Source organism: Salvelinus sp. IW2-2015, linkage group LG4q.1:29, assembly GCF_002910315.2.
Source record: "Salvelinus sp. IW2-2015 linkage group LG4q.1:29, ASM291031v2, whole genome shotgun sequence".
Taxonomy (NCBI): Eukaryota; Metazoa; Chordata; class Actinopteri; order Salmoniformes; family Salmonidae; genus Salvelinus; species Salvelinus sp. IW2-2015.
This window is the reverse complement of record NC_036842.1, coordinates 30451079-30478215: the sequence shown is the minus strand read 5'-3', so window position 1 is coordinate 30478215 and position 27137 is coordinate 30451079. Positions and strand designations below refer to the sequence as shown.

Here is a 27137-nt window from a genome sequence, read left to right as displayed (position 1 = left end):
TCCGCTCCATGGGGGGGATTGGGCTCGCTCGACCCCCCCCCCCCCCCTCTGGGACGCACGCCCGGACCACCTGAAGGCACCACAGACTCTGGGCTCCTTTAAAATTGGCCTAAAAAACATCCTCTTTGGGAAGGCCTTCTGTTAGTTAGTTATTGCCGTGTTCCTTGTTGTCCTTGTAGCGTCAGCAGTGTTCTTTGTGTCAATGGGCCGGTCTAGTTGAGTCCTTATTTGTCTACAGTGGGGAGAACAAGTATTTGATACACTGCCGATTTTGCAGGTTTTCCTACTTACAAAGCATGTAGAGGTCTGTAATTTTTTATCATAGGTACACTTCAACTGTGAGAGACGGAATCTAAAACAAAAATCCAGAAAATCACATTGTAGGTGGTGGAGGTGGAAACATAATTCTTTGGGGATGCTTTTCTGCAAAGGGGACAGGACGACTGCAYCGTATTGAGGGGAGGATGGATGGGGCCATGTATCGCGAGATCTTGGCCAACAACCTCCTTCCCTCAGTAAGAGCATTGAAGATGAGTCGTGGCTGGGTCTTCCAGCATGACAACGACCCGAAACACACAGCCAGGGMAACTAAGGAGTGGCTCCGTAAGAAGCATCTCAAGGTCCTGGAGTGGCCTAGCCAGTCTCCAGACCTGAACCCAATAGAAAATCTTTGGAGGGAGCTGAAAGTCCGTATTGCCCAGCGACAGCCCCGAAACCTGAAGGATCTGGAGAAGGTCTGTATGGAGGAGTGGGCCAAAATCCCTGCTGCAGTGTGTGCAAACCTGGTCAAGAACTACAGGAAACGTATGATCTCTGTAATTGCAAACAAAGGTTTCTGTACCAAATATTAAGTTCTGCTTTTCTGATGTATCAAATACTTATGTCATGCAATAAAATGCAAATGAATTACTTAAAAATCATACAATGTGATTTTCTGGATTTTTGATTCTCTACATGCTTTGTAAGTAGGAAAACCTGCAAAATCGGCAGTGTTTCAAATACTTGTTCTCCTCACTGTATGTCTCTTGTTATTCATTATTTTAACGCACTAACTGCTGTTACTTCTGTTTCTCTCTACCTCCCCTCTTATTCTTCTCAGGGTCCAAATGAGAACACGATATGATTCACAGAATGGCGAAGCGATTTTACTAGCCACCATTACAGGACTCGGCAATCACACCTGGACTATTATGGCCTGTATCTGTATGTTAAAAGGATGGGACTTAAACAACTTTCTGTCTCTCTAATCTCCTCAAATACCAGTCTTAAAGGAGACCTCAGCTCTTATTAGGCCAACATTCCTGAAATGGACTGGTTTGGTTTGCCCAACTGGAACAAGTATGCAAACAAAAATACTATAAAGACTAAGTCAAGCGAAACTGTCAAGAAAAAAAGGTTTTGACAAATGAACTCTGGCAAGTCAAGACTCATAGGATAAATGGTTTGTATTCACACAGTTCTTTCAAAAGCACAGATCTTTCAAAGATGGAATTAGGTCTTCTGTGCTCCTTCTTTCTCTCATTTCAACAACGATCCCCCAACCAAATGACAAAACCGCCCCTTAGATCTGATAGCCTACTTTTGTCATACACTACATATAAAAATGTGATGTTTATTATAATAGCACATATTCCATTCAGAGTCAATCAGGGCACTAGGTAAATACAGAGAGAAATAAAAATACATAGGAGGGCCAGAGAGAGGGAGAAACAGAACAAGAGAAAACAGCAGATTGAAAAGAGTGAGAAATGGACAGAGAGAACAGTGAACAAGAAAAAAAACAAGTGACCAAGAGAGAAATGGACAGAGAGAGAACAAGAAAAAACAGAGCGAGAGAGAGAGAGAGACATGTGTATGTGAAGCCAGAGATCACTGCGCCCGTCTTTGTGCAAACAGGGCGCTACTCAAACATGTCGATGCACACAACGTCCTGAAACGAGACTGAACAAGGCCCTCTAAAAATAGACTGGCATTTTCTCCTCTCCATTATATATGTAAGCGTGTATATATTTGGCGGGCTGTAGCTCAGGTAACTTTCAACACTTCCCATTGTTGTTTTGGGTAAACTTCTGACAGTTAAGTTGCCCCGGGACATTAGAGATGTAGAGACGTACACACAGGGCCATTAGCCATAGGGTTTCTCAGTTCAGCTAGGTGTTTTTTCTCTCCTGTCTAAGAGGCAGAGCAGCAGTCCAACTGTGATCCAGCCAGGTTTCATACAGGTTCAGGCGTGCACCGTGGGGCACCTTAAGTGATCTTCCATGCCCCAGGCACTTGGGTGTGTTTTAAAAGAAGAGCAACTTTATCTCAGCGAGACAGGGAAAAGTTAAAAATAAGAGCTCAGGGTAATGACTGACATTTTAGTGTCTGTGGGGATGACAGACAAGCTAGGGCCTCTTCCCTACAATCTCCGTTCCTAACAGTCTCACCTCCATACAGTAACATGTGAGACACGTACGACTCAGCCACCTGCTAACCTTGTAGTGATGTCAGAGGGAGAAGCGCATTATGCACTAAAATCTTAGTTTTTCTGTTCATGGATCACAAGTTAGGTTACCTGCTTTTCACACTAGAGAGCCAAACCTCGCAGAGCCAATCCTAGCAGAGCCAACCAAGCTGGCCTGGTTACACATCCTCCACAGTTGCTGGAACTGTGCTCAACAGGACCATGTGAAAAGAAAATATCCGAGACAGCACAGTTTGTTTAGGGTTGGCACGACAGTGTGAAAAATGTGTAGGTGGTAAAACTGACCAGGTCCACCTCACCCAGACTGAGCTGGGCACGGCCTAGGGTCTGCCAGCCCTCCCACCACAGGGGGCGGAGCTTCACAGCCATCTCTGCTGCCTGCACCGCTGGGAACACCTCCTGCAGAATGGTCAGCACCTGCAGGTCAAGGGTCAGAGGGCAAGGGTCAAACAGACTCTGCATAAAGACATATTTTACACCATCACGGAAGTAAACTGTATGTGTGTCGTCTCTGGGATTAGGGGAAAAGTCACATTTGCATCCTGAATAAAAATATAATAAAGCACCATTCTATTCAACTTTAGCAACAGATAAATAAACAGATATGGTGACACAGGCAACACAGAGTAACTCACAAAATAGTGAGGATGGTTAACGTCACTTATAAGCCAGTCGCACTCCTCCACCATCCCAGCATCAGTGACAGAGATAATTGAGGCCTGTTTGTCAATTCAGCAGTCAGTAGGAAATTAGATCACAGCACCCGGCACCAGAGGACTGATCAGTGTGCATGCGAAGCCAGTCATCCTCTGACGGATATTCCTTAGTGACGTGCCTGTGGAAAATGTGCTGGTCGTGACGTTATAGTGCAGTCTTATTGTCTACGTTATGTATTATAATTAGCAATGCCAGACGAACTAGGGGCAGGATCCTGGTAAATAACCTGCTATTACATTACAATGAGGTTAGAGTACTGGGAGGTTCAAGGCCATAATACACAGGGACCTCTAGTGATACACTGCTAATGCCTCCATCTGTCTCTGGACTGCAGACCACAGGAGATACCTCAGCGCTGTGCTGAGGTAGAGAGGACGGAACCAGCATACTGAAACACTGCTTTTGTTTAACCAAGAGAGAAAGGTGACTCAAGAAGTGATTGTTTAAGACATGAGAATAATAAATGTAGTTTATCAGAGATGATATATGTTGGAATGTGTGGGGAAATAACAAACAGTGTTCTAGTCTCAGATTTCATATCATGGTTGATAATGTCAGCCATTAAAAGCGTGGAGGGAAAATGCTGCTTGGAAAGCTTAAGGCTATATATAAGGAGAAAGTTAACTGTGGTACAGATACTATTGGAGAAGTGTGGGTACACGTGGTGTGACTATAGATCACAGTCAGGGATAGCCAACTGCTCTATGATTCCCCCCCAATCACATCTGTTGGCTAGCTAGCCTAATCTCATTGACACCTGGGTGTCAGGGGAGGGAGGGAAGAAGGAAGAAAGACCCACCAAATCATGAGAAAACAAAAAGATAATTACCTGACACATTGGAAAGAATTAACCCAAAAACTGAGCAAACTGGAATGCTGTTTGGCCCTAAACAGAGACTGACACAAGGAAAGCTTTGACTAATGTACAGACTCACAAGAGAAGACAGGCTATGTGTACACTGCCCACAAAATGACATGGTTCCCACACTGATAGTCCCAGTGGAGCCCAGGTTGGATGGTTTCCACATTGGCATCACCATGCCGACCAAACCATTGTCCTCTGCTCTCACTGTAAAGCATACCAATGTGGCAGCCGGGAGAGGGTTAGGTGAGAACTGAGAACATCCTGATGACATGGGATCAAGAACACGTCAACATGCACACTGCACACTGCACACACAGTGTGACACACACAATCTTTGACCATCGAGAACAAACCATGTCTATCCTCTACTTACTATCCTTGTATGAAGAGATTCACTTTGAAATCTTTGAAAGACACACTGTATGTGTACTGTACCAGCACAGAGAACAAGAAAGAGATAAAAAGGGATCATACAAAACAAAATGTTGTGTGTAGCAGAGACAGACGCTGTATCTGGCCGTATCTGGCTGTACCTGGCCCCACCTGGCTGTACCTGGCCCCACCTGGCTGTACCTGGCCCCACCTGGCTGTACCTGGCCCCACCTGGCTGTACCTGGCCCCACCTGGCTGTACCTGGCCGTACCTGGCCCCATCTGGCTGTACCTGGCCGAACCCGGTCCCAACTGGCCGAACCCGGTCCCAACTGGCCGTACCCGGTCCCAACTGGCCGTACCCGGTCCCAACTGGACGTACCCGGTCCCAAGTGGACGTACCAGGCCCCAACTGGCCGTACCCGGTCCCAACTGGCCGAACCCGGTCCCAACTGGCCGAACCCGGTCCCAACTGGCCGTACCCGGTCCCAACTGGCCGTACCCGGTCCCAACTGTCCGTACCTGGCCCTAACATGCTGGCTGTGGTCTGAGGACTGGAGAGTTGGAAGGAAGGCAGGATAAGTGTCTGAGACCTGCAGTACTGTAATGTACCTGGGACTTCATTTCGTACAGTAGAGGCTTAGAAGGGGCAAGAGGAGGAGGGAGAGCAGCAGGAGGAGAAAGAGCAGCAGGAGGAGGATAAGTGGCTGAAAGCTGTAGTATTGTAACGTACCTGGGACTTCATCTCATACAGTAGAGGGTTGTCTGGAGTCAGCTGGATGGCTTCATCCCACCTCTTAATGGCCTCCCAGTGTCTGAGGAGAACACACATAAAATGTCCTTCCATTATCACCGTCAGTGTTACAAACTGTACTCACACACAAACATGTTGCATACAAGCAATCTGGGAAATCTGGGAAACTACTGTACTGTGGCTATACTAGGCTTACAGAAGACAAGGGAGTACAGGGAAGAGAACATTACAAAGACCACATAAAGCATAGAATCACTGTTTAGCTTAGTGGTGTTGAGCTCTCTACGTGCCTCATCTGTTTGATGCCCCACCAGTGTGAGCAGACGGAGCTACATGGAGCCGTGACAAACAGCAGAATATCAGACTCACTGTTGTGTTAAAGTTTTCGATGTGGATGGGCGGCAACTTCATAAGAATTATTGTTAAGCGCCTTTGATACAACTATCTGGTTAAGAGTTAAATTACGCAAGACCATAGTCTGACGTCTGTCTGGGAGGCTGAATGACCCACTACTGACAGACGGATGGATGGACGGACAAGGATCAGCCAACAGATGCTGTAACACGACACCAACGCCCACAGATAGCCTTCGGTTTAATTAACCTTCATTGTGGAATGCAAACACACACACACACACACACACACTGTATGAACAGCTTACGGTTGATAAAGAAAATCCAATAATGTTATGGAATCAGACACACCCTGTGTGGTTGTCCCTCATCTGGGAATATTACATGTATTATTGCAGGGATTGTTAGCTTATACCATATGATATCAGTGGTAATCTATGGTTCAATAGGAGTTAGTTCAGCTATATTTATTGTCTGCTGTAGTGTCGATGTGGCTATCAAGTGGGCTCCCGAGTGGCACAGCGGTCTAAGGCACTGCATCTCAGTGCTTGAGGCGTCACTCTGGTTCATATCCATGATGTATCACAACCGGCCGTGATTGGGAGTCCCATAGATCGGCGCACAATTGGCCCAGCGTCGTCCGGGTTTGGCCGGTGTAGGCCGTCACTGTAAATAAGAATTTGTTCTTAACTGACTTGCCTAGTTAAAAAAAAAAAAAAATATCTAGGATTCTGAAAGGAAATGGTTCAAGGAATCTCGAGATAAACTAGCAATCGAGATGACTACCATCGGCCGTTTTTCCGAGGTTATCTTTTGTATCTGCTTACCCAGTGGATGTGCGTATGAATCCAAGCCAGCAGCACATGTCAAGTCCCTTCTCTATTCTAACCACAGAAAACATACCCAGAGGTAGTGTAGTGTACAGGGCTGAAATAAACCTATGACCTCCCCCCTCCACAGCAGGTCCAATGGATGTACACACAGACTGCACAGTCTGCCTGGCCTCAGTGGCCTAGGCCTTCCTGAGGAGTGAGGACATCTGTCTGTCTGGACATCTGTACGTCTCTCTGTGTCCCGTCTGAGTAGCAGGAGCAATGTGGTTGCTCACCAGCTTTACTCAAGCATTCTGCAAAAACATAATCAGAATTGCCAATTCAAACTATGCATCCATTACAGTTTGGTAATTGGTATTGGAGTGTATAATAGAAAAGCCAACCTTATTGTCTCCGAGTTTGTTTCCTGCAGACTAAGGACACACCACAATGTTTTGTAAGGTCAGGCTAATAAGCTCTCCCTCTCTCACCTATGTCAATATTAAGAATAATTGAGTTAACACTAATGATGGGGGGGGGGGGGCAATAGATAGTTACATATCACAATATTATTTCTGGACGATATTATATTGACATTTGAAGTATATAGAAAACTATTATTTTTAAATAGTGAGTTAAAAGGGCTGAAAACATGTTATTTCCCTGACTGATCAAATTGTTTTCTCATGCTCTTGGTCTTCTCTCTGCAGCAGACATATAGTGAGCAACATGTTTGGAATATCAAATTGCAATAAAATCACAGTATCGAAATGCAATACATATCGTATCGGCACCTAAGTATCGTGATAATATATTGTGAGGTCCCTGGCAATTTCCAGCCCTAGTTAATACCATACAGACATATCCAAACAAAAGGATTACATCTAATACCTATAAGCATACCTCTGCCGTGAGTAATTCAGGTTATGGACTAAGATGTCAATCATGATGGCCTATTGATGTAATGATCACACGGGATCAAACCACACCAACTAGCCTAGCCATATGTACTTCAGGAAGAAAGCAATAAGCTAAACAAACTAGGCCATTATGTGGAAATGTCATATTCGAATGATGATGTTAATACCTGCTGTGCTTATTATTGCAACACACAAACACATAACCATGACGTCAGCGAAACAAATAGGGCGTTCTTTGTTAAAGTGTAAACTCTAAGTTAGAAGATGATGTACCTGAGAATGTTTTATATTATTGTTTACCCAAACTCAGTATGACTGAGTGAGTGATTTAGTCCGAAACAGCAGAAGAGGAAGTTGAGCTCATAGAATTTGTGTGCAGGATTTAAATCAGATAAATTTTCTTCTGGCTGACTCACCCAGATGGCCATACAATCGCGCCCACGAGTGTATAAACTGCAAAAGGCCTCCGCTCACAAACAAGTAGTTAACTAATAACAGGGAGATGTCCAATTACATCAGGGGGATCTAACCCTCATTAATGAGAGGCTGACAACAGGGTCAATGTGTTTAGAGGTGGGGAACAACCCTAACCCACAAAACATTTTAAAACGGATTGCCTGCAAATGGCCACCGGACTATTACATTGACCCCCCCTCAATTTGTTTTGCACACTGCTGCTACTCTGTTTATTATCTATGCATAGTCACTTCACCCCTACCTACATGTACAAATTACCTCTAACCTGTACCCCCGCACACTGACTTGGTAACGGCACCCCTTGTATATAGCCTCATTATTGTTATGTTATTGTATTACTTTTGACTATTTTTTACTTCAGTTTATTTGGTAAATATTTTCTTAACTCTTCTTGAACTGCACTGTTGGTTAAGGGCTTGTAAGTAAGCATTTCACGGTAAGGTCTACACTTGTTGGTGCATATGACAAATAAAGCACCCACCGCCAAACCCCTGGCCAGCTACACTGAACCAGAGAAATCAAGAGACATCGTTTCCTAAGCAGAATCCAGTTACTTCTGACTAACCATCTTTCTACACTTGGTTACCCCTGGCAACATGTGTCTGTTATGGTAAGAGGAGCAATATCATCTAACGTCAGGTATATGGGCATTCATTGGCTGAAAGGTAAATTGTTATGTCAAAGGTCACATACTGTACAAGCATGATGGCAGACATTAAGTATTTCATATCTAGCCTAATATGTGTGATCATGTGAGTCGAATCAAATTCGACCCCCACTAAAAGCCTGATAGTTATATTTGAGCTGGACATAATATAAAAAACCAAAAAAATATTTAACCTTTCTTTAACTAGGCAAGTTAGTTAAGAACAAATTCTTATTTACAACGACGGCCTAAGCCGGACGACGCTGGGCCAATTGTGCACCGTCCTATGGGACTCTCAATCACGGCCGGATGTGATACAGCCTGGATTCGAACCAGGGACTGTAATGATGCCTCTTGCACTGAGAATCAACTGATTATTCAATTTCAGTGACTAATGACTAGTGAGTCAAATTGGATTGTCTTCATCATGTCATTGAAAACTGCTTAAAATTACATTTTATTTATTTATTATTATTTCACCTTTATTTAACCAGGTAGGCCAGTTGAGAACAAGTTCTCATTTACAACTGCGACCTGGCCAAGATAAAGCAAAGCAGTGTGACAAACAACAACAGAGTTACATATGGAATAAACAAACATACAGTCAACAACACAATAGAAAAGTCTATATACAGTGTGTGCAAATGAAGTAAGATTGAGGTAAGGCAATAAATAGGCCGTAGTAGTGAAATAATTACAATTCCGCAAATAAACACTGTGATAGAGTGATAGATGTGCAGAAGATGAATGTGCAAGTAGAGATACTGCAGTGCAAAGGAGCAAAGACATGCAGTTCAAATGGCTGCATGACTACATTACAGGGTAATTCTGTATGCAGTCGGTCTACTATATAACCACAATGTACACACGATGACAAAAAGCATTGAGGTTGAATATAGCTCAGCATCTGACCCAGCATTGAGTACACCAACTTCTGAATATCTTATTAGAATTAAATTAGGAAAAACAGTGTTGAAAGCTGCATTTGTTACTATCATCATCCCACTTAAGGACAACTATGGAGCAGAGAACAGAATGATACACTGACATAGCGGTCTAGTAATTACTATGTATATGCGTCCCAAATGGCACTCTATTCACTATATAGTACACTACATTTGACCAGAGCACTATGGGCCCTCATTAGTAAAAAGGGTGCCATTTCAGACAGCCGTTGACTGTCAGCTCCCTCCAGCTAAACACTTATGCGGTTGAAGACAAAGAATGATTGATCATATTAATTCCTCTGGCATGGATAAAAAGCGTATGAATATCTGATGCTGAAAGTCTAATGAAAGATGAACTCAGAGGGAGGGAGAGAGAGATAGGGAGAGAGAGATAGAAAGAGAAGGAGAGCGAGAGAGAGAGCGAGAAAGAGCGCGCAAGAAAGAGAGGATGGGTGGGTTGGAGAGTTTGGATATGACTGAGTAGCTGGGTCTTGGACAGGACTGGATAGTTGATATGATGAGTCTTAGAAATATATACAGTATTTCTATTATCATAAAATAATATTATGGATTAGGCTCCAAACAAGCCTTCAAAAACTCAAACAAGAATGATGCTGTGTGCGCATCTTGCTAGCCGTCACTCAAATGGCGAGGGGCTGAAGCTCATTGGTTTGAATTCGAATTGCTAGGGGGCTGTCCCACATGGGGGAAAATGGCACTGAACAGCTTCCAGTAAACAGTCGCTTTGAAACTAGGGATTATGTGGCTAATTGAGGTAAAACAGCAATTCTGATCATAGATTATGCATGTATGAACTACACATTGACAAATCCAGCCCAAAGCAGGAGGTAAAAAAAGAAAAAATACTATTTGCCAAGGTTCCAGAGCATGTCTTTAACCCATTCACATCCTCTAACTACAGTATATTTTGCACAATATCAAAATGTGCCATAGAACAAATTCTGTTTGGTGTAAATACATGACATTTTGTGCAAAAATGTTCGCACGTGTCTAGACAAACCGAATGGAAATTTTACAATTGTCATTATGTATCATACTTCCAGTGTCAATCAACTTTGGGATTTTGAGAAAATGTGAAATAAATCATTCAAATCATTAATCATATGTATTTTGAAATACACTTCAGAATAAAAATTGTTTAAGAGGATATAGTATTGTTACTTGACCTGTTCTAAGCCCAAATACGCCAAATATATGATGCAACTCATTGTAATTTGTGAACTACAGACGTTTCTGTACCGTACTATATTTAGTCTCTGGACTCAACGGATACATTTCAAGAATCAAGTCATGTTCAAATAATCAGATCAGGGCCCGTATCCAAAAAGCATCTCAGAAAAGGTCATAGGAATCCTGTTAAAACCAGTTTTAACACACAAAAAACTCCCAGCTCAGAGTAGGTTTTAAGACACTGCCCAGACGAACTCTGAGCCAGGAGTAAAATCAACTCATAAAAATTAAATCTCAGCTGCTAATCAAGACAGTTTGAGGTACTTCAACGGAAAGATAGTGATGATACTCATTGCCATTTTTGCAAATGATGGGGAGTTACCAATCGCAATAAGGCATCGCCATCTGTGAATTCTACAGGTAACACGCTTCAGACTAACACGGTCAATGTGACTGTACATGAAATATTACAATGGTAAATGTTTTGCAACAAAAACCGATCTACCTGAACAAAACGGGGAGGGACCTACCTGCATTTGTCCAATAGAAACTCTTGTTAGCTTTTTCTGTTTGGAGAAAACATTTTTTGTTGTTGCAAAATTACACCCTAGGCATCAAGTCATATGCCGATAATTCTGCATACAACTTTGCATTCAAACGTTTGAAAGGCCTATAATTTTTATCGAACACAATCAAAGTTAACATAAGCCCTAATTTTTACACTTAAGAGTAGGAGTAAAATTTATATTCTCACCACTTACAAACAATTTTCTACTCTGAGACACTGTGGATACGGGCCCAGATCTTAAAAATATTTGGATATGCATTATAAGCTAATCATATGCATGTCAATGGAAACTGTAGATTGACTAATTTCACAGCGTTTTTCCCTTTTCTCATATCTTAAACATGTTCAGATCTGAATAACAGTTGATATATACACTGAGTGTACAAAACATTAGGAACACCTGCTCTTTCCATGACATAGACTGACCAGGTGAATCCTGGTGAAAGCTATGATCCCTTATTGATGTAATTTGTTAAATCCACTTCAAATCAGTGTAGATGAAGGGGAGAAGATAGGTTAAAATAAGGATTTTTAAGCCTTGAGACAATTTAGACATGGATTGTGTATGTGTGCTATTCAGAGGGTGACTGGGCAAGACAAAATATTTAAGTGCCTTTGAACGGGGTATGGTAGTTGGTGTCAGTCACACCCATTTGAGTGTGACATGACACTAATGCTGCTGGGTTTTTCACACTCAACAGTTTCCTGTGTGTATCAAGTATGGTCCACCACCCAAAGGACATCCAGCCAACTTGACAACTGTGGGAAGCACTGGAGTCAACATGGGTCAGCATCCCTGTGTAACGCTTGCCACCTTGTAGTCCATCCCCCGACGAATTGAGGCTGTCCTGGGGGGAAAAGGCGGTGCAACTCAACAGTAGGAAGGTGTTCCTAATGTTTTGTACACTGTGTATTATTGCCTTGACTGACATTTATAAAAACAATATCTAAAAATCCACACACATCCCTAGAGCACATGCAGTATAAGCTAATTCAATGGAGACTGGAGAGTGAGTCATTTTATAGTTTTTTCTCTGATCTTAAACATGTTAAGATATTGATCATTGTCTGGACCAATATATATATCTAAAGAAAAAACTCACAATCACACACACTCCTAGAGTGTATTATGCAGTAAAATCAACGGAGAGTGAGGCATTCTACAGAATTCTCCCTCTTTCTCTCCCTCTCACAAGCACACGTGTGACATACCACAGACATACAGTACAAACATGCAGGTGAGCATGGATATGTCATGGTAGGGTGGGGTATGCAAAATGGGTAATCTTTGAGCCCTTTCTGACCCCTTCTAGCATGGGCAAACATGCATGGAAGGTTTCGTTCAAATCAAAAAGGGTGCAGTCAAAAAGTGATTCAATTAATCTAGAACCTACACTTACTGATAATATACAGCTGGCTGGGTTTTCCATGCATCAGGCAGGACAGAACAGCTACGTCTGGTAAGACGAGGGGTGGGGGTGTGTGTCTATTTGTCAATAACAGCTGGTGTGCAATGTCTAATATTAAAGAAGTCTTGAGATATTGCTCGTTTGAGGTAGAGTACCTCATGATAAGCTGTGGACTACACTATCTACCAAGAGAATTTTCATCTATAGTTTTCATATTTAATACCTCAAGACCGCACTCAAAGAGCTGTACAAGGCCATAAGCAAACAAGAAAATGCTCATCCAGAAGTGGCGCTTCTAGTGGCCGGCAACTTTAACGTAGGCAAACTTAAATCCTTTTGACCTAATTTCTACCAGCATGTCACATGTTCAACCAGAAGGGAAAAAAAACTCTAGACCACCGTTACTCCACACACAGAGACACATACAAAGCTCTCCCTCAACCTCCATTTGGCAAATTTGACCATAGTTCTATCCTCCCGATTCCTGCTTGGGCTCCCGAATGGTGCAGCAGTCTAAGGCACTGCATCTCAGGGCAAGAGGCGTCACTACAGTCCCTGGTTCAGATCCAGGCTGTATCACATAAGGCTGTGATTGGGAGTCCCATAGGGCGTCCGGGTTTGGCCGTTATTGTAAATAAGAATTTGTTCTTTAACTGACTTGCCTAGTTAAATAAAAGGTACAATAAAAAAAATATATATATAAAAAAACGTACAAGCAAAAAACTAAAGCAGGAAGTACCAGTGACTCGCTCAATACAGAAGTGGTCAGATGACACGGATCCTACGCTACAGGCCTGTTTTGCTAGCACAGACTGGAATATGTTCTGGGATTCATCCAATGGCATTGAGGAGTATACCACCTCAGTCACTGGCTTCATCAATAAGTGCATTGACGATATCGTCCCCACAGTGACCGTACGTACATATCCCAACCAGAAACCATTGATTACAGGCAACATCAACACCGAGCTAAATGCTAGAGCTGCCGCTTTCAAGGAGCGGGACACTAATCCAGACGCTTATATGAAATCCCATTATGCCCTCAGACAAACCATCAAACAGGCAAAGCATCAATACAGGACTAAGACTGAATCCTACTACACCAGCTCTGACGCTCATCGGATGTGGCAGGGATTTCAAACTATTACGGACTACAAAAGGGAAACCCAGCCACGAGGTGCCCAGTGACGCGAGCCTACCAGACAAGCTAAATGCCTTTTATGCTTGCTTCGAGGCAAGCAGTAATGAAGCATTTATGAGAGCACAAGCTGTTATGGATGACTGTGTGATCATGCTCTCCGTTGTCGATGTGAGCAAGACCTTTAAACAGGTCAACATTCACAAGGCCGTATTACCAGGACATGTAATCCCAGCATGTGCGGACCAACTGGCAAGTGTCTTCACTGACATTTTCAACCTCTCCCTGACTGCGTCTGTAATATCGACATCTTTCAAGCAGACCACCATAGTCCCTGTGCCAAAGAAAGTGAAGGTAACCTGCCTAAATGACTACCGCCCCGTAGCACTCACGTCGGTTGCCATGAAGTGCTTTGAAAGGCTGGTCATGGCTCACATCAACACCATCAACCCGGAATCCCTAGAACCACTCAAATTAACATACCGCCCCAACGGATCCACAGAGTACGCAATCTCAAATCGCACTCCACTCTGCCCTTTCCCACCTGGAAAAAAAGTAACACCTTTGTGAGAATGCTGTTCATTGACTACAGCTCAGCGTTCAACACCATAGTGCCCACAAAGCTCATCAATAAGCTAAGGACCCTGGGACTAAACACCTCCCTCTGCAACTGGATCCTGGACTTCCTGACGGGCCACCCCCAGGTGGTATGAGCAGGCAACAACACATCTGCCACGCTGACCCTCAACACGGGGGCCCCTCGGGGGTGCATGCTTAAACCCCTCCTGTACTCCCTGTTCACCCACGACTGCGTGGCAAAGCACGACTCAAACACCATCATTAACTTTGCCGACAAAACAACAGTGGTAGGCCTGATCATGACAAAGATGAGACAGCCTATAGGGAGAAGGTCAGAAACAACAACCTCTCACGGCCTCAGAGGATCTAGATACTTTTGCTAACCTCTCTGGATTAAAACCAAATTATGATAAGTGTACTATATTACGTATTGGATCACAAAAAAAAAAATCTACTTTTATATTACAGTGTAGTTTACCAATAAAATGGTCTGACGGGGATGTGGACATACTCGGTATACAAATCCCAAAAGAAAGAAATGATCTCACTCCAATACATTTTTATAGAAAGTTAGCAAAAATATATAAGCTCTTGCTACCATGGAAAGGAAAATACCTGTCTATTTGTGGAAAAATCACCCTGATTAACTCTTCAGTCATATCACAGTTTACCTATTTGCTTATGGTTTTGCCTACACCTAGTGACCTGCTTTTTAAATTATATGAATATAATATATTAAAATATTACATTTTATTTGGAATGGCAAGCCAGACAAAATGAAAAGGGCCTATTAATATAACGAATATGAATTCAGAGGGCAGAGATTATTAAATATTAAAACATTAGATTTCTCACTAAAGGCATCAGTCATACAAAAGTTATACTTAAATCCAAACTGGTTCTCTAGTAAATTGGTAGGAATGTCTCACCCCATGTTCAAGAATGGCCTTTTCCCCTTTATTCAGATTACAACTTCTCACTTTCGGTTGTTTGAAAAGGAAATCATCTCCAAAATATCGTTATTTTTTAAACAAACCTGAGAAAGTTGGTTGCAATTTCAGATTAATCCACCTGAAAAGACAGAACAAATAATACAACAAATATTGTGGTTAAACTCAAATATACTAATTGATAATAAAAAAAATTAAAAATAAAAGGTATAATTTTAGTGAATGATATCATAAATAGGACTGGTGCAGTTGTCACACATGCAGCTAACACAGACATATGGAAATGTCTGCTCTACCCAAAATTACAACCAACTAATTGCAGCATTACCACAAAAATGGAAGAGGCAAGCAGAAGGGGGGAAAGTAAGGAATTTGTATGTCGGCCCTGCATTAAAGAACATAAATGGTTAAAGAAAAGTGTGATAAATAAAAACATACCAATTTCATATAAGGACCACAAAATTGACAGCTGTGCCATATAAATTGCAAAATAGTTGGGAAAAGATTTTCTATGTACCTATTCCACGGCACATGGTTGATGAATTGACACGCAAAACAAAGACGGATTCAAAACTTCAATTTTTTCTATTTAAATTACAAAACTAAATACTTGCAACCAATAGAATGTTATATATATGGGGGATACAATCTGCCCAGCTCTGCAGATTTTGCTGTGAGGAGCCAGAGTCATTAGATAATTTATTTTGGTATTGTTCATATGTAGCTCATTTTTGGTCACAGGTCCAGGAATGGCTGAAGAACTGCAACATTTGCCTAGAACGAATGCTGCAGATAGCAATACTGGGTGATTTGAAAAGCCATAGTCAATCTATCAATAATATAATAATTTATCTTTAATTTACAATCTGTAGAAGCTATAAGATTAGAAAGGTTCAGTACTTTTGTGAAGCATCACAGTACAGTTGAAAAATATATGGGAAATAGAAATCCAAAACGGATGGTGTTAATAGATAGATGGGAGGCGTTGAATGGAGTTGATGGGTGGGACTAATAACAAGATAACCAATGTAAAACATACGGGGTCTGTAAAACGTATATAGGTTCAGAAATTTTGTGAAATAGCACAGTTACAAATAGAATTGACATCAGAAATAGAGGAAGAACTAAAAACAAATAAAATAACTATTGTAAAATAGATTGTGCCTGTAAAATGTGTATAATATGTATAAACTGAGTGTTATTGTTTATTAGTTTACTCCAATTGGGGGAGGGGTGGTAGGGTTTGCAGGGAATAATAAAGGTATATTCTAAAAAAAAGTAGGCATATCTATATAGGTATGTATGTATGTATGTATGTATGTATGTATGTATGTATGTATGTATGTATGTATGTATATATATGTGTATATGTATGAATGTTTATGCATGCATATGTATATGTATGGGTATGTACGTGTATGTATATGGATATATACAGTGGGGAGAACAAGTATTTGATACACTGCCGATTTTGCAGGTTTTATTACTTACAAAGCATGTAGAGGTCTGTAATTTTTATCATAGGTACACTTCAACTGTGAGAGACGGAATCTAAAACAAAATTCCAGAAAATGACATTGTATGATTTTTAAGTAATTCATTTGCATTTTATTGCATGACATAAGTATTTGATTCACCTACCAACCAGTAGAATTCCGGCTCTCACAGACCTGTTAGTTTTTCTTTAAGAAGCCCTCCTGTTCTCCACTCATTACCTGTATTAACTGCACCTGTTTGAACTCGTTACCTGTATAAAAGACACCTATCCACACACTCAATCAAACAGACTCCAACCTCTCCACAAGTGCCAAGACCAGAGAGCTGTGTAAGGACATCAGGGATAAAATTGTAGACCTGCACAAGGCTGGGATGGGCTACAGGACAATAGGCAAGCAGCTTGGTGAGAAGGCAACAACTGTTGCGCATTATTAGAAAATGGAAGAAGTTCAAGATGACGGTCAATCACCCTCGGTCTGGGGCTCCATGCAAGATCTCACCTCGTGAGGCATCAATGATCATGAGGAAGGTGAGGGATCAGCCCAGAACTACACGGCAGGACCTGGTCAATGACCTGAAGAGAGCTGGGACAACAGTCTCAGAGGAAAACCATTAGTAACACAACAATGCCGTCATGTGGTATTAAACAATCCTGCAGCGCACGCAAGGGTCCCCCTGCTCAAGCCAGTGCATGTCCAGGCCCTCAGAAGTTTGCAAAGTACCATCTGGATGATCCAAAGGAGGAATGGGAGAAGGTCTATGTGGTCTGATGAGACAAAAATAGAGCTTTTTGGTCTAAACTCCACTCGCCGTGTTTGGAGGAAGAAGAAGAATGAGTACAACCCAAGAACACCATCCCAACCGTGAAGCATGGAGGTGGAAACATCATTTCTTTGGGGATGCTTTTCTGCAAAGGGACAGGACGACTGCACCGTATTGAGGGGAGGATGGATGGGGTCATGTATCGCTAGATCTTGGCCAACAACTCCTTCCCTCAGTAAGAGCATTGAAGATGGGTCGTGGCTGGGTATTTCAGCATGACAACGACCCGAAACACACAGCCAGGGCAACTAAGGAGTGGCTCCGTAAGAAGCATCTCAAGGTCCTGGAGTGGCCTAGCCAGTCTCCAGACCTGAACCTGATAGAATCTTTGGAGGGAGCTGAAAGTCCGTATTGCCCAGCGACAGCCCCGAAACCTGAGGATCTGGAGAAGGTCTGTATGGAGGAGTGGGCCAAAATCCCTGCTGCAGTGTGGTGCAAACCTGGTGAAGAACTACAGGAAACGAATGATTCTGTTAATTGCAAACAAAGGTTTCTGTACCAAATATAACTTCTGCTTTCTTCTGATGTTATCAATACTTATGTCATGCAATATGCAAATGAATTACTTAAAAATCATACAATGTGATTTTCTGGATTTTTGTTTTAGATTCCGTCTCTCACAGTTGAAGTGTACATATGATAAAAATTACAGACCTCTACATGCTTTGTAAGTAGGAAACCTGGCAAAATCAGCAGTGTATCAAATACTTGTTCTCCCCACTGTATATTAATCCCCAAAATTATATGTGGGATTGGAAATGATGCAGACAACTACATTGATGGAAGCAACAATCTTTCCGCAATATTAAGCTGATCCACCCCTAAAAAAATAAAACAAAAAAAACTCTCACTCAACGTGAGCAAGACAAAGGAGCTAATCGTGGACTACAGGAAAAGGAGGGCCGAACACGCCCCCATGCACATCGACGGTGCTGTAGTGGAGCTGGTCAAGAGTTAAGTTCCTTGGTGTCCACATCACCAACAAACTATCAAGGTCCAAACACACCAAGAGAGTCGTGAAGAGGCCACAACAACACCTTTTCCCCCTCAGGAGACTGAAAAGATTTGGCATTGGTCCCCAGATCCTCAAAAAGTCCTACAGCTGCACCATCGAGAGCATCCTGACTGGTTGCATCACCGCCTGGTATGGCAACTGCTCGGCATCCAACCGTAATGCACTGCAGAGAGTAGTGCGTACGTGTCAGTACATCACTGCGGCCAAGCTTCCTGCCATCCAGGACCTATATACTAGGCGTGTCCGAGGAAGGTCCAAAAAATTGTCAAAAGAGGTCTGTCCCCAAGCCATAAGACTGCTGAACAATTAATTAAATGGACACACAGACTATTTACATTGACACCCCTTTGGTTTTTACACTGCTGCTACTTGCCGTTTATTATCTATGCATAGTCACTTTACCCCGTCTTACAAATTACCTTGACTAACCTCTACCCCTGCACATTGACTCGGTACCGGTATCCCTTGTATATAGCCTCGTTATTATTATTTTATTGTGTTACTTTGGATTAAAAAAATTGACTTTAGTTTATTTTGTAAATATTTTCTTAACTCTTTCTTGAACTGCATTGTTGGTTAAGGGCTTGTGAGTAAGCATTTAATGATAAGGTCTACACCTGCCGTATTCAGCGCATGTGACAAATAACATTTTTTTATTGCACAGCAAAAAAGGTAAAACAAAAAATTATAGAGTTCCCACAAACTAAACATTCAATCACAGAAACCAGTTAGGACATAAACAAGATTAGCTTCAAAGTCCTCTAGGCCTATTTGTAAATAAATTCAGAACGGTTGGGCTTTCCCACCAGGTGTTGTGTGAGCGAGCGTGTCGATGTATGTCTGTGGTATGTCACATGTGTGCTTGTGAGAGAGGGAGAGAAAGAGGGAAAATGCTGTAGCATACCTCACTCTCTATAGACTTGCATTGGATTTGATTATACTGTAGAACATCATCTTGGAGTGTGTGTGATTGTGAGCGGATTTCTTTAGATATTGTCTATATATACTGTATATATACAATACCAGTCAAAAGTTTGGACACACATACTCATTCCAGGGTTTTTCTTATTTAAAAAAAAATACTATTTTCTACATTGTAGAATAATAGTGAATACATCAAAACTATTAAATAACATATGGAATCATGCAGTAAACAAAGAAGTGATAAAGAAATCCAAATATATTTTAAATTAGATTTTTTTTATTTCATATATATATTTTTTTATTTCACCTTTATTTCACCAGGTAGGCCAGTCGAGAACAAGTTCTCGTTTACAACTGCGACCTGGTCAAGATAAAGCAAAGCAGTGTGACAAAAACAACACTGAGTTACACATGGGAAAACAATCGTACAGTCAATAACACAATATACAAATCTGTATACAGTGTGTGCAAATGGAGTAAGGAGGTAAGGCAATAAATAGGCCAATAGTGGCAAAGTAACTACAATTTAGCAATTTACACTGGAGTGATATATGTGCAGATGAGGATGTGCAAGTAGAAATACTGGTGTGCAGAAGAGCAGAAAAACAAAAACAAATATGGGGATGAGGTAGGTAGTTGGTTGGATGGGCTATTTACAGATGGGCTGTGTACACCTGCAGCGATCAGTAAGCTGATGATGATAGATGGAATATGAAAATCGTTTTTGTTATGTTATTAAAAGTTAAATGACGACGTTACAACGAAAACATTGTAACTTAAAGAGTTTCCCAATATGTACCTGCTGTTTGCATGACGCTGACGCTTAAAGATAGTGAGGGAGATATAAGTCTACAACTTCAGTGATTTTTGCATTTCGTTCCAGTCATTAGCAGCAGACAACTGGAAGGAAAGGCAGCCAAAAGAGGCGTTGGCTTTGGGGATGACCAGTGAAATATACCTGTCGGAGCGTGTGCTACGGCGAGTGTTGCTATGGTGACCAGTGAGCTGAGATAAGGCGGAGCGTTACCTAGCAAGAACTTATAGATGAACTGGAGCCAGTGGGTTTGGCGACAAATATGTAGCGAGGACCAGCCAACGAGAGCATACAGGTCACAGTGGTGGGTAGTATATGGGGCTTTGGTGACAAAACGGACGGCACTGTGATAGACTGCATCCAATTTAGCTGAGATTCTTCAAAGTAGCCACACTTTGCCTTGACAGCTTTGCACACTCTTGGCATTCTCTCAACAAGCTTCATTAGGTAGTAACCTGGAATGCATTTCAATTAACAGGTGTGCCTTTTTAAAAGTTAATTTGTGGAATTTTTTCCCTTCTTAATGCGTTTGTGACAAGGTAGGGTTGGTATACAGAAGATGGTCTTTCACCAAATAGGGCTAAGTCCATATTATGGCAAGAACAGCTCAAAAAAGCAAATAGAAACAACAGTCCATCGTCCCTTTAAGACATGAAGGTCAGTCAATACTGTCATAATTGGGCTGTTCGGGTCAGGTTACCGTGGACCACACTCCTACAAGAGACATCTCTCACACCCACCAGAGGGGGAGAGATCGAGAGGTATGGAGGTGTTTTTTTTATGACACCTCACATCCATTGTAAATCTTAAAGTCAGCAGACAAAATCCCTTGTCCTCTCAGTATGGAGGAATGGAATGTATGATGGGCCTATGTAGAACCTACCTTAGAACAGTAACATGCAATAAATGGACTTTGTGACAATATGTTTCGTCAGCCAAAATGGTAGTAATGATGATAGATGGAATATGAAAATGAATGTTGTTTTTGTTATGTTATTAAAAGTTAAATGACGACGTTACAACGAAAACATTGTAACTTAAAGAGTTTCACAATATGTACCTGCTGTTTGCATACTGTACGTTGTGTGGAAAATGTCCAGATCAAAGATAATGTTTTCGTAAAGGTGAAGTTAGTTGTCTAAATTGGATCTGAGTAAAATCCAGACCTTGCCTCTTAACTAGTTACGTACAGAGAACTTGCCCTAAAGGCCAAAACGCCCATTTCTGACCCGAGGGTCTAAAATATGTGAGTTAAGAATTAACATTATGACTAGGGACCCGAGCTGCAGCCAAGGTTCGATTAGTTGTAACCCCGAAACGCAACACGAGGTTGAAGACAAAGGAACCTTTTAACAATCTATGCTACGGATGAGTAGCTGTGTCTAAGAGGGTGAATTCAAGCAGGACCACCCGGATATTGTCTCCAAGGAATCGTGTGTCAACTCTGCTTTCATTCCCACGCTGGAACCACCTATATGGCTGATTAGCCGTCCTCAGAAGACCCCTCTTTCAGAACAAGGGCAGGGAAACAGACCACTAAGAGAAAGGACACTGACATCGTGTGGACAATCAGAGAGTTAGACCCGGTAGCAACAGAAGTGTCGCCATCAGAGGAGAAGTCGAAACTCGGTCCACGAGAAGAGACCCCATCGGAGACCTTCGACACGTAATTACATCATTATATTCTGACCCATAAGACTGGCAGTTCGGGGCAAGGTTAGGGTTAAAATAAGCATTGTTTACAAATGTACCCAGGTGTGCTTTTCTCTTATGCACGCTCTCTTTTGAAATTCCCATTTTGTGTAACACATGTCATATATTGTGTTGGCCCGCTAGGGACCCATTTCATTACACTAAGTTCTAATCAATAGCCTAGACTGTGTGTATGTGTATCTTATATTATCATTTTAGCTTGTAAGTAAATAAATAATCAACTCAATTGGTATGTTACGGATTTATTTAGTGAGACTCGGGTTTGTGCAGATTCCAGGATTATGCGACGTTCAGAATGAGACTGTAGAGGAAATTAATTAATTAGCGACTGTTGTAAAATCGATATTCTGATATTCTTTGAGCTAATTTGGGAAATAGAAACTCAATAAAACCAAACTTTCCTATGGTGCCCCAGATTACTGAGTAAATAATTACCTGATTCATCTAATCATGTAATTATAAACAGTTAATCATTCGATGAACAGCAGTCGTCACAATCAATACAACGTTACGACAATATGGAACAGTTCAAAAACTTCGAAAGTTTCTTCAAGCGCAGTCGCAAAAACCATCAAGAACTATGATGAAATGGCTCATGAGGACCGCCACAGGAAAGGAAGACCCAGAGTTACCTCTGCTGTGGGAGAATAAGTTCATTAGAGTTACCAGCCTCAGAAATTGCAGCCCAAATAAATGCTTCATAGAGTTCAAGTAACAGACACTTCAACATCAATTGTTCAAGCAGACTGCATGAATCAGGCCTTCATGGTCGAAATGCTGCAAAGAAACCACTACTAAAGGACACCAATAATAAGAAGAGACTTGCTTGGGCCAAGAAACACGAGCAATGGACATTGGACCGGTGGAAATCTGTCCTTTGGTCAGATGAGGCCAAATTAGAGATGTTTGGTTCCAACCTCCGTATCTTTGTGAGACGCAGAGTAGGTGAACGGATGATCTCTGCATGTTTAAAAATATATATATATATATTTCACCTTTATTTAACCAGGTAGGCTAGTTGAGAACAAGTTCTCATTTGGAACTGCGACCTGGCCAAGATAAAGCAAAGCAGTTCGACACATACAACAACACAGAGTTACACATGGAATAAACAAACATACAATCAATAATACAGTAGAAACATCTATATTCAGCATGTGCAAATGAGGTAGGATAAGAGAGATAAGGCAATAAATAGGCCATGGTGCGAAGTAATTACAATATAGCAATTAAACACTGGAATGGTAGGATGTGCAGAAGATGAATGTGCAAGTAGAGATACTGGGGTGCAAAGGAGCAAGATAAATAAATACAGGTATGGGGATGGAGGTCAGATTGGATGGGCTTTATTTACAGATGAGCTATGTACGGTGCAGTGATCTGTGAGCTGCTCTGACAGCTGGTGTTTAAAGCTAGTGACAGAGGTAAGAGTTTCAGCTTCAGAGTATTTTTGCAGTTCGTTTCCAGTCATTGGCAGCAGAGAACTGAAAGGAAGAATTAGCTTTGGGGTGACCAGTGAGATATACCTGACCTGCTGGAGCGCATGCTACGGTTGGGTGCTGCTATGCTGACCAGTGAGCTGGATAAAGGCGGGGCTTTACCTAAAAGAGACTTGTAGATGACCTGGAGCCAGTGGGTTTGGCCGACGAGTTGAAGCGAGGGCCATCCAACGAGATCAGACAGGTCGCAGTGGTGGGAAGTATATGGGCTTTGGTGACAAAACGGATGGCACTGTGATAGACTGTATCCAATTTGTTGAGTAGAGTGTTGGAGGCTATTTTGTAAATGACATCGCCGAAGTCGAGGATCGGTAGGAATGGTCAGTTTTACGAGGGTATGTTTGGCAGCATGAGTGAAGGATGCTTTGTTGCGAAAAATAGGAAGGCCGATTCTAGAGTTTATATTTGGTAGTGGAGATGTTTAACTGTGAGTCTGGAAGGAGAGTTTACAGTCTAACCAGACACCTAGGTATTTGTAGTTGTCCACATATTCTAAATCAGAACCGTCCAGAGTAGTGACGCTGGATAGGCGGGCAGGTGCGGGCAGCGATCGGTTGAAGAGCATGCATTTAGTTTTACTTGCATTTAAGAGCAGTTGGAGGCCATGTAAGGAGAGGTGTATGGCATTGAGGCTCATCTGGAGGTTAGTTAACACAGTGTCCAAAGAAGGGCCAGAGGTATACAGAATGGTGTCGTCTGCGTAGAGGTGGATCAAAAAAATCACCAGAAGCGAGAGCGAAATCATTGATGTATACAGAGAAGAGAGTCGGCCCGAGAACTGAAACCTGTGGCACCCCCATAGAGACTGCCAGAGGTCCGGACAACAGGCCCTCCGATTTGACATACTGAACTCTATCGGAGAAGTAGTTGGTGAACCAGGCGAGGCAATCATTTGAGAAACCAAGGCTGGTGAGTCTGCCAATGAGAACGTTGTGATTGACAGAGTCGAAAGCCTTAGCCAGGTCGATGAATCCGGCTGCACAGTAATGTCTCTTATCGATGGCGGTTATGATATCGTTTAGGACCTTGGGCGTGGCTGAGATGCACCCATGAACAGCTCTGAAACCAGATTGCATAGCGGAAAAGGAACGGTGAGATTCGAAATGGWCGGTAATCTGTTTGTTAACTTGGCTTTCAAAGACCTTAGAAAGGGAGGGTAGAATAGATATCGGCAGATCATTTTAGAAAGAGAGCGTCCAGATTGTCTAGTCCGGCTGATTTGTAGGGGTCCAGAATTTGCAGCTCTTTCAGAACATCAGCTATCTGGATTTGTGTGAAGGAGAAGTGGTGGAGGTTTGGGCGAGTTGCTGTGGGGAGCGCAGGGCTGTTGACTGGGGTAGGGGTAGCCAGGTGGAAAGCATGGCCAGCCGTAGAAAAATGTTTTGAAATTCTCAATTATTGTGGATTTAATCGGTGGTAACAGTGTTTCCTAGCCTCGGTGCAGTGGGCAGCTGGGAGAAGGTGCTCTTATTCTCCATGGACTTTACAGTGTCCCAGAACGTTTTTGAGTTTGTGCTACAAATTTCTGCTTGAAAAAGCTAGCCTTAGCTTTCCTAACTGCCTGTGTATATTTGTTCATAACTTCCCTGAAAAGTTGCATATCACGGGGGCTGTTCGATGCTAATGCAGAACGACAATGGATGTTTTTGTGCTGGTCAAGGGCAGTCAGGTCTGGAGAGAACCAAGGGCTATAGCTGTTCCTGGTTCATTTTTTTTTTGAATGGGGCATGCTTATTTAAGATAGTGAGGAAGGCACTTTAAAAAAATAACCAGGCATCCTCTACTGACGGGATGAGGTCAATATCTTTCCAGGATACCCGGGCCAGGTCGATTATAAAGGCCTGCTCGCTGAAGTGTTTTAGGGAGCGTTTGACAGTGATGAGGGGTGGTTGTTTGACCGCAGACCCATTACGGATGAAGGCAATGAGGAAGTGATCGCTGAGATCTTGGTTGAAAACAGCAGAGGTGTATTTGGAGGGCAAGTTGGTTAGGATGATATCTATGTGGGTGCCCGTGTTTACGGATTTGTACCTGGTGGGTTCATTGATAATTTGTGTGAGATTGAGGGCTTCAAGCTTAGATTGTAGGACGGTCGGGGTGTTAAGCATGTCCCAGTTTAGGTCACCTAGCAGCACGAGCTCTGAAGATAGATTGGGGGCAATCAATTCACATATGGTGTCCAAGGCACAGCTGGGGGCAGAGGGTGGTCTATAGCAAGCGGCAACAGTGAGAGACTTGTTTCTGGAAAGATACATTTATAAAAGGAGAAGTTCGAATTGCTTCGGTACAGACCTGGATAGTATGACTGAACTCTGCAGGCTATCTCTGCAGTAGATTGCAACACCGCCCCCTTTGACAGTTCTATCATGGCGTGAAATGTTATAGTTAGGGATGGAAATTTCAGGGTTTTTCGTGGACTTCCTAAGCCAGGATTCAGACACTGCTAGGACATCGGTGTTGGCAGTGGGCTAAAGCAGTGATTAAAACAAATTTAGGGAGGAGCCTTCTAATGTTAACATGCATGAAACCAAGGCTTTTACGGTTACAGAAGTCAACAAATGAGAGCACCTGGGGAGTAGGATGAGGGTACGGCTAAAGGCTAACAGGACTGGTCGTTTAGTGCGTTCAGAGCAGAGAGTAAAAGGAGAAGGTTTCTGGGCGTGAGAGAATAGATTCAAGGCATAATGTACAGACAGAGGTATGGTAGGATGTGAGTACATTGGAGGTAAACCTAGGCATTGAGTAATGATGAGAGAGATATTGTCTCTAGAGACGTTTAAACCAGGTGATGTCACTGCATATGTGGGAGGTGGAACTAAATGGTAGGTTAAGGCATACTGAGCAGGGCTAGAGGCTCTACAGTGAAATAAGACAGTAATCACTAACCAGGACAGTAATGGACAAGGCATATTGATATTAGGGAGAGGCATGCGTAGCCGGGTGATCAATAGGGGTCCAGTGAGTGGTTGGGCTGGCTGGAGACACGGCGATTCAGACAGCTAGCAGGCCGGGGCTACAAGCTAGCAGACCGGGGCTAGCAAGCTAGCGGAAGGGCCTTAGAGGGACGTCTCGACGGAGTAAAGTCTGTTTTGGTCTCCGCGTTGGTGACGTCGATAGACCAGTAGTGATGGATTAGTAGGGTTCCGAGTAGCACTATTGGCAAAATAGGCGTAGTGGCCCAAGAAATTGGCCGATGGATCTATACAGCTAACAGTCCAATATGCTCTAGACAGCTAGCAGCTAGCGGGCCACGGCTTGCGGATGGGCATTTAGGGGTGGTCGCGATGTAGAGGCCAGTTGAGTACCCCCTCGAGCAGATTAAGTCGTAGTCCAGTCGTGAAGGATCAGCGGGGTTCCGTCCCCCGTACCAGCAGTAGAAGGGGTCCGGGTATTGTAGCCCAGGAGTGGCTGATGGGCCTCTTTAGCAAGCCGGGAGAAAAGGGCCTAGCATGGGCTAGCTCCAGGCTAATTGGTGCTTGCTCTGGGACCAACATTAGCCAGTACTCGGATAGCAGCTAGCTAGCTGCAAAGAGCCAGGTGAAAATGTCCAGAGCTTGCGGTAGGAATCCGGGGATATGGAGAGAAAATAGGTCCGGTGTGCTCTGGTTTGAGTCGCGTTGTACAAACTGGCGAGCGCTTTCCGAGCTAAAGGTTAGCTGATGACCGCTAGCAGTGGCCGCTAGCAGCAC

At 42.7% G+C, this 27137-nt stretch overlaps 1 protein-coding gene across 3 annotated transcripts in view; it reads right to left on the bottom strand.

The window, feature by feature from the left end:
• LOC111961801 (tetratricopeptide repeat protein 33) overlaps positions 1-27137 on the bottom strand; it is a 54188-nt gene that overhangs the window by 3907 nt on the left and 23144 nt on the right. For all 3 annotated transcript variants that reach the window (XM_023984337.2, XM_070442802.1, XM_023984339.2), the window contains exons 3-4: positions 5154-5235; positions 2753-2884 (exon numbers count right to left, since the gene is read on the bottom strand). In XM_023984337.2, coding sequence (XP_023840105.1) covers positions 2753-2884; positions 5154-5235 — 214 coding nt within the window. The remainder of the gene's footprint in view (positions 1-2752; positions 2885-5153; positions 5236-27137) is intronic.